Here is an 8875-nt window from a genome sequence, read left to right as displayed (position 1 = left end):
GCTATATATGTGATAAAAGGGAGCCATACTGGGGTGAAGTCGTCTTCTTCTATTTGTCCCTGTGTCAGTTTCCCGCCAAATGATTTTGATCCGCTTTTAATCTGCTGTTTTTTTAATTTGCTTTTATCTGTGGTCCTTTCAAATATGTAGTTTGCTGTAGTTTATACGACTGCTTATATGTTCCTTGCCTCAACTGCTTTTAATCCTGTCAACGGTTTTTCAGGTCCTCTTGTCTCTGAGTTTTATTGGCTAACTCAGAAGATAAGCCATTTTTGGCTTACAACACCCAGACATAAAAGGGTGGGGTTGGGGGGAATAAGAACAATTAATCAAATCAACAATAGCGACAGTACTTCAGGCAAGATTTCGTGAGGTGAACATGCCAAGGAGTGTGAAAAGCATGTTGTATATTAAAAAGTGCTGTTAAGAATTTTTTTTGGGGGGGGGGGCGCATAGCAGCTGTGTGGAAACGCCAGAAAAACGACGCCCTCTCAATAACAATGCCTTTTGAGAGGTAGAACGCGTGTGCGCGTTTTAACATGTTCTCTCACACATATGTTAACGTGTTTAAAAGATTCAGGTAGCTCCAGGTGTTTAAAAGGTCAGCTCCGCGTGTTCGGTGCTTGTGAAGGCCGGCCACGCGGCCCCTTGACCTGACAGGACCCGAAGGAGGATGGCGAGGCCAACGGCCGCCCAGCGTCGCCTCAGGGAGGCCAACCGGCAGCTCGGCTCCCCTCCCCCAACTCTGCTGGAAAGAGGAAGACGCTCGAGAGACTTTCCTCGGATCCTTTTCAAACCGGTTTACATTGCTTTGGTTTCGACGCCCGCCCGCCTACTCCCATCTCCCAGCGAGGCAATTCCCGGAGGTGAATGGAACCAAGCGTCAGCGCGCGCCGCAAAATCAACCCGCGGGGGGGGGGTTTAAAATTATTATTCGTTTTGTAGACACCAGTAACTCCCTCCTCCCCGCCCTTCCCTCCCTCGCGCCTCTTCCCGGCTTCTGGTGAAATCGCAGCAGCAGCAGCACAAGGGCCGAGCAGCAGGATACGGGTTTTCGCGGTGACGTCACGACGAGTGGGCGGGGTCTCTTCCCCTCCCCCCCCTTCCTTCGCTGTTCTCTCTCGGCCAATGAGCGTTGTCCACATGCCGCGGCCGCAAGAGGGGCAGCCGCGAGTTGGCTCGGATAAATTCTATTAGAGCAGCGGCGGCCGGCTCAGCCAGCTCTGGGGAGGGGAGCCGGGACGAGGGGAGGGCAGGAAGCGGGGGAAAGGGACACCCAAAAAGCCCCGTCGCCACCACCGCCACACACAAAAAGGGGGGCAGGAAGCCGGAGAGCCGACCGAGGCCTGCGCTGCACTGCCTAGCGGAGACGGCCGAGCCGGGGGAAGCGGGGAAGAGCGCGCCGAGGAGCCACCGGTGCTGCCCCTTCAGAGGCGGGTGGGGCGATTCTCTTTGCCCCCAACCCTGAGGGCGCTCGCAGCCCAGCGAACCCGGAGGGAGGCGAGGCTCCAGGGGCCAGTTACTGACTGCATCTCTGACGGCGAAATCAGGGGAGGAATTCTTTAAAAGGGGGGTGTCTCATTATATAACCCCCCAAAAACCCAGTTTGGGTAGCAGCACCCTCTTCCTATTTTTGGCACCCCCTTCACAAAACACCCCTCGAGTTGGACCCGTCACCCTGAGGGAAGGCGGAGAGGGTTGGGTGAGGCACCCTTGCCAGTAAAAGAAAAAAAGGGGGGTTGTCTTTTTGAGTTGGGGTGGGAGGAGGGGAAAGGGGGGTTGGCGTTTATTGCCCCCCTCACACTGGTGGTAGCTGCGTGTCGTCCCTCCCCGCGAAAGATTTCTCCCAAAGGGGGTGCGCGCGCCTTGATTTACTGGTTGGCTTCGCCTTGCTAGAAAGCGACAGGCGCCCCTCTGGATCTCGTGTCTTAGATGGTGACAAATCCGGGGAGGAGTGGGGATCCGTAGGGGAAGGGTGGGTGGCGGGCGAGGAAAGGAGTAGAGAGGGAGGCTAGGGGTGAGTGAGGGTAGGCTCCTCTTCTTCTTTTATTTGCTGCTGCTGCTGCTGCTCCCACTGCCCGCTTCTGCTGCGAAGAAGGAAGAGGAAGAGAGGCAGCGAAGGGAGGCGAGGGAAACACGAGCGAGGCACCATTTGCTGCTGCTGCTGATCCGCCGGCCTCAGCCATGGAGAACGCGCACACGAAGACCGTGGAGGAAGTTCTGGCTTATTTCAGTGTCAACGAGAGCACCGGGCTCAGCTTGGAGCAGGTCAAGAAGCTCAAGGAGAGATGGGGCGCCAACGGTAGGTCGGAGCAGCAACCCGCCTCGTCGCTAGAGGGGAGATGCTGCTGGGATTGCCCTCCGCATTTCTTTTTATCACAATTCTCCTCTTCCCTCGGCCCCTTCTCAAGGCCTAAATGTGTGGCTAGCCACACAGGACACATCCGCAACGCGCACCCCCTCCCCCCTGAAAAACCGGCATCTGCTTCAGGAACCGGAATAAAAGGAAAGGGAGAGAGAAGATGGCTGACTCTCGATCCACCTCGTGGGTTTCCTTCACTGCCCCAGGCTTCTGGGGCTGTTCCAGCGTACAAGCTGTCCGCCCGCTTCCCTTTCACCTTTAACGAGGCCAGAGTTGCTTCTGTTTTACATGGAATACGTTTTATCTATTTTTTCCTTCCCCTTCTCCCGTTCTTAGCATCTTATCCTATTGCTGATTTGACCTTTGTTTCTTTTGTTCTTTTCCTTCCGGCTTGGTTCCTCATTCCTGTTAAATGCTCTTGGTTTAAAAAGAGGATTCTGAAGGGGGGGGGCAAGAAGGCACACTGCTTTCAGTGTGTTGCAAAACCGGCTTTCGAATAGGAAATTGTATGACAGGGCCAGAGGTGAGGGAGCTACCCTTGAAAAGTGAATAAGTGCATTTTCTTTCCTCGCTTTGTGAAAAAATGAAGGTTGAGAAAAAAATTACCGGTAAATCTGTTTGTCTGAGGCTTAGAGAGCAGTGTGGGTTTAAATACCTTTGACCCTGTGTGTGAAGCTCCATTAGAAGTTACCGTTGGCAGCAGTGATGACTTGGCTGAATTTGTAACCTCACTAGCTTGATGCTTAAGGTAAAATGCTGGCAGCATGAGGCCTGCTCTCTGTCTCAGTGAAAGAAGGCACCTTAGCCATTACATAGTTTGTGCCTTTGATATTAAGTTAAACATTCTAAAAAAACCTTTAATGCTACTTAATGCAGCGGAGGCTTCAAGTATGGATCCCATTATACTATTTTATAATAATACCTTGTTTTTTCTTTCTTCCTTGGACATGCTTTCTGGAAATCTTTATCTCTTAAAGAGCTACCAGCTGAAGAAGGTAAGCAAGTTTGTGAGGCATTTCATATTTCTACATGACATTAATCAGTGTATATTTGACAACTTATGTCTACATTTTTTTCTTTGCAGGAAAAACTTTACTTGAGCTTGTGATCGAACAGTTTGAAGATTTATTAGTTAGAATTTTGTTGTTGGCAGCCTGTATATCATTTGTAAGTATCTTATATCTTTGATTTCATATTTGTCTGACCTGCCATGTATATAAACCTGCCATGCAGTTTTCTCAAAAGTTCTTAAACTGAGAAGTGCAAGATCAATACATTTTAATTTTTCTTAAGTTTTAGTCTTGGGACTGAGTATCTTGTTTTCTACCAGAAAAAGTGTTTTTTTCTCTGGATTTTAGTGCAGTTACTTTTACTTCAATCCTAACCATACGTTCTCAGAACAAGTTTCATTTTGCTGGAATACTGCAGTGCAAAGTTGTGTTTTAATATGGTGCCAGGATTGCATACCAGTTAAACCAGATACGCACTAACATTTTTGATACATAGTATCCATGGGATTGATTATACTTCTTTATTTGAAGTAGGATATCCCAGTTCTTGCCTGTTAACCTTGGCCCCAGTAAGAAGGTGAACGAGTATTCTTTGTGTGGTTGATTGTTATGAAACTAACTGAGACTGCTGGAAATCTTTTTTTGGATGCAATGCAAACTGTAAATAGAATTTGCATGGGGGAATATTCCAGTTGCCTTCCCTTGCTGATAATAGCAAGGTGACAGTTGTTGCTCTTGACAGTGACAAGAATGATGACAGCAGTGATGGCACCATTGTTGACCAAATTTGGTAACTGACCTTTGGGAAGCCTCTTGCTTTACATGCAGAATTGGTAGGATGGGACTATGAAACCGGTTCTGGATATTTTTACTTCTTCCTTTTAAAAAAGCTGTTGAATAGACTTAACATTGCCTGATGCCAGCTCTGTGTTTTCGGAGGACCATTTAGACATGCAGCAAAGATCAAAACAGAGGGTGATCATGGTTCACACGTTCTGACATGCTGAAAAGGAAGGGGTAAACCAGGCATCCCCAAACTGCGACCCTCCAGATGTTTTGGCCTACAACTCCCATGATCCCTAGCTAAAAGGAACAGTGGTCAGGGATGATGGGAATTGTAGTCCAAAACATCTGGAGGGCCGAAGTTTGGGGGTGCCTGGCGTAAACTATGTAAAAGCATTACATGTGGAGATGATACTTAAACAGGATGGCATGGTGCAAAAGGTGTTGTTCTCTTTAGCTTTGGGGAGACTTTAGCTCTAAAATGCTTGGTAGAATTGGGCATGTTGTGCCAGTCTAAACTATGGACAGGGTTGGTGTGAGGATGATAAAGATAAAGAATGTACAGCACTTTGTAGCCTGAAAGGTAGGTTAGAGAAGGCTGGGGTTTGTAGTTGTGTGCACACCAACCTGTGCTTTCATTATATATGGCAACTCTATAGAGTTCCCCTTTAACTGCAGCTTTTTGTGACATAGTAGCACTTCTGGAGAGCCACATTACTTCCAGGAACAGCTTTTCAGGGATCACAAGGTGAGAAGATGGGTGTTTAAAATGGGTTATATGTGGAACTTCCAAGATGGCGCTCCCCAATTGTGGATTTATTTGGCAGTTTTCAAATTTAAATCTTTGGGGCCTTTTTAGAAGCTATAAGAGTAGAGAACAGTAAATGGTGCAGAGCTTTCTTGAATGTTTGCAAAATAATTGTGGCAGTAGGAAATATGATCCGGGAAAAACGGGTAAGAGGAGGGTTACCCCTTGTACTAATATGTAGCATAGTATGTTGCTGATCTTGAGCCAGTGAGGGTTTCAGATATCTTGACACTGGCATGTGCTTTCAAAGAAGATGGTCTTCAGTTCTGGTACTTAAAGTATGCATCATTGTAGTTAGTCAAAGCTTGGCACTGATTTTTCTTGTGGAGACGATTGGCTTAGTCATTCTGGGTTTTTTCTTACAAAAGTTAACTATGTATGATTATGCCACTTTAAAATGAGTGAACATTTTATGTAAAGGAAATTGTGAGTATGAGATGAGACCAACCCATTTTGGGGTTCACTAGAGGGTATGTTAGTAAATGTGGATCATGTGCCCATTCAAAATACATTTGCAGTTTTAAAATAGCATTATTGGTTATAAATGTGAGCAGATAATTGCAAGTTTTTGAAAAACTAATTTGTAGCTTGTTTCACTGCATAAAAAACACTTATTAAAAAGCAGGGTTGAACTGAATTTGAGTGACAGTCTGTTATTTGTGTTTATGATTTGATTAGAAATGCTCAAGAATTATGCATTCTGAAAGCAGACAATTTGTGAACACTATGTCTGAAAAGCTGTGCACGTTAACAACATGAGATGACATGCCTTAACTTACCATGCATAGAATTCCCTACAGTTATTATAGCGTGGGTTAGGTTTTCCTGGAAGATTCTTTCCTTAAACAATTTCCAGGAAGCAAACCAGTGAATTTATTTCTCCAGAGTATATTCTAGTATTTTGAAACTGAATCTGGGGAATGCTAATTGCAGAGTTAAAACTATCAGAAAAATGTGAATAATTTTGCTCTCCATGCAGTCTTATTTAACTGAATTATTACAAGTTATTGCTATACAGTGGAACCTCGTGTTACGTACAGCCCTCCTTACGAGTGCTTCAGGTTACAAGCTCCGCTAACCCAGAAGTTGATGCCCCTTGTTCTGGACTTTGCCCCGGGATGCAAACGGAAGTCGAGCAGCGCAGCAGTGAAAACACGCCTCATGTTAAGAACGGTTTCAGGTTACAAACGGACCTCCGGAACGAATTAAGTTCATAACCGGAGGTACCACTGTAATCTTGAGGTGTAATTTTATGCTGATTTCAGTAATGCAGGCCTGTATAGAGTATAGATCAAAGATACTTGTGTTAGTTTACTCACTATTGGCTTTTTTTTTTAAAGAAGACTAATCCTTGAATAGTTGCTGTTGGACAATTTCTTTGGTTAAGGTTGCATATGGATGTTGAAATCCAATCCTAGCAGAAGCTTTTGAGGTTGGCTTTAAATTTGCTAAGTGTCCATAGGTCCAAAGCTGACAATATTCTAGCCTATAGGCTTATTGACATCACACATTAAACCATAGTTTGAAGAATAAATTGTTTCTGTGTGAATAAGCTAGTGTGCTGGTGCATGCTGCTAAAACGTTCATGCTGTGTTCCTCTTCTCTGCCACAGGGAACCAAGTAAGAGTCTGGCTTGTTGTGATATCTGAAACCTGGCTCATGGTTTGATTTTCCCCAAACAAACCATGATCAGTATTCTAAAAATAAACCTTGGTTACTACTTGTGGCTTGTTTCTCTCCAAACAATGAACCTGGTTTTAGACGTCATGACAAGCCAGGCTTGTTTCCTGGCAGTGTAGCAGGAACTGGAGAGGAGTGGAGCAAGAACTTTGAATACACCAGCACACTGCATGTTCACATTAAACTTTTTTAAAAGTATGGTATAGTGTAACATCTGTCATGTCTGCCAATTGGTTTAAAGGTAAAGGTAAAGGGACCCCTGACTATTAGGTCCAGTCACGGACGACTCTGGGGTTGTGCCGCTCATCTCGCTTTACTGGCCAAGAGAGCTTCCAGGTCATGTGGCCAGCATGACTAAGGCACTTTTGGCGAACCAGATCAGCGCACGGAAATGCCATTTACCATTCCGCCGGAGCGGTACCTATTTATCTACTTGCACTTTGACGTGCTTTCGAACTACTAGGTGGGCAGGAGCTGGGACCAAGCAACGGGAGCTCACCCCGTCGTGGGGATTCGAACTGCCGACCTTCTGATCGGCAAGCCCTAGGCTCAGTGGTTTAGCCCACAGCATCCCTGGTTGAAGTGTACAATATAGAAAAAAGTGTATTGCACTCAGAGACCTGAAAAAGATGCTTCCTCATTTATTTCCTTGAATTTCTGATGCAATGTGGAATCTTAATGTTGGAACAAAGCATTTAAAGAGCCCTAATAGTGAAGTGCTCTTGAATAAACCCCTTCCCTCCAGAATAATGGGAGAACTGAGCTCCTGAGGAGCTGTGATTATTAATTTACAAAGAGGCCAGACAGTGCTTAAAAGGACAACTGTGAAGTGTATGTTAGGGAAAAACCTGGGCCTATAAATTTTGCATGCAGTTAAGAAACCTCTGGGGGAAATAAGACAGTGTCTTTTATCTGTTTTACTGCAAAACAAGCATTTTACTTAAATACATCCTTCCTCAATCTTGGTTCCACAGATGGTAGACTACAGCTCCCATCATTCCCAACCAGCATAGCCAATGGTCAGGGATGATGCAGTTTGGTCCAACAACATCAGAGGAAACAAGGTGGTGGAAGGTTACTTTAATGTGCAGAAAATTATGTATTGTGTGTCATTCTGGATGATTGTATTTTGTTTCCGTATTCATGTGTTCAGGCCCATAAGTCTATAAAAATAATAAGAATATGCAGCTTCCCCTTTCTCTGCTTATGAGTGCTTGCTACATGTTCGTCTTGAACAGTCTTGTTGATGATTTAAAACTCAGAACACCTAAAGTTTGTATGCATGGTGCTTTGCTTGTAAAGGACAGAATGCGAGAACCACTACCCTATAGATTAGGAAAAGTAGTACATGCATGCAAGAGAAGAAGAATATTGTGACCCTGGATATGCAATAGGGATTCCTGCAAATGAAATTATAAATATTGGACTCTGTGGCAGGAACCTGGTTCATTTTTATGAACCAGTGTGGTTGGTGCTGGAGTAGAACTGGTTTGAATCCCTCCTTAGCCGTGAAGCTTACTATGTCATCTTGGGGCACACTGTTATCCCACCTCAAAGGGTGATTGTGAGGATACTTGGGTGGAATTGTGAGGATACTTGGGTGGATTGTGAGATACTTGGGTGGAATAGTGGAATAAAAGCAATACAATATTCTTTGCCCTATGAAAGTATGGTGCCATATTGCCCTGATCAGTGGCCCCCCCTTGTCTAATTTTGACGGGCTGTAGCTCTTGAATGCCTTATTTCATAGCTGTGCCACCTAAGATCTTCTCACTACAGGTTGTGTGATTTCTGGAGGTAAAGGATGTGCTCTATCACTGAATTATGCTCCATTGTCAAGGGAGGGCCTTTCTCTAGCAACAGTTCCTACCATATTAGCCTTGATTCTTTAATGCAGTTTGGGAGATGTGACATTACTTATTTTCCTGAACAAAAATGGCTTGCTGTGCTTCTAGTAGTGACCATGAAAATTGGCATGGGCAATTTAGTACACACAGTTATCATCCTGGTGCTGGAGAATAACAGATGCAACATAGATAAGGTTAAGTTATTGGAACATGAAGGATCATCTTACTCACTTGTATACAATAACACAATCCTTCATAGTAACCATTCATACACAGTGTTCTAGCTTTGGCATTATCTAACTTCTGAGAATTGGCCTATGTATCTGATGTTGCCTCTTATAGAGTAGGGTACTTGTAGCCTAAATTACATAGCCGTCAAACCAAT

General features: G+C 44.9%; 1 protein-coding gene across 2 annotated transcripts in view; it reads left to right on the top strand.

Annotated features, from left to right (window-relative positions):
* The first annotated feature begins 1210 nt into the window (after positions 1-1210).
* ATP2A2 (ATPase sarcoplasmic/endoplasmic reticulum Ca2+ transporting 2) overlaps positions 1211-8875 on the top strand; it is a 59465-nt gene continuing 51800 nt past the window's right edge. For both annotated transcript variants that reach the window (XM_035097621.2, XM_035097620.2), the window contains exons 1-3: positions 1211-2302; positions 3340-3357; positions 3447-3529. In XM_035097621.2, coding sequence (XP_034953512.1) covers positions 2185-2302; positions 3340-3357; positions 3447-3529 — 219 coding nt within the window. In that variant the 5' untranslated portion in view covers positions 1211-2184. The remainder of the gene's footprint in view (positions 2303-3339; positions 3358-3446; positions 3530-8875) is intronic.

This window comes from Zootoca vivipara, chromosome 17, assembly GCF_963506605.1.
Source record: "Zootoca vivipara chromosome 17, rZooViv1.1, whole genome shotgun sequence".
In the NCBI taxonomy this organism is placed as follows: Eukaryota; Metazoa; Chordata; class Lepidosauria; order Squamata; family Lacertidae; genus Zootoca; species Zootoca vivipara.
The sequence above is the reverse complement of the archived record's forward strand: the minus strand, read 5'-3'. Positions and strand labels throughout refer to the sequence as shown.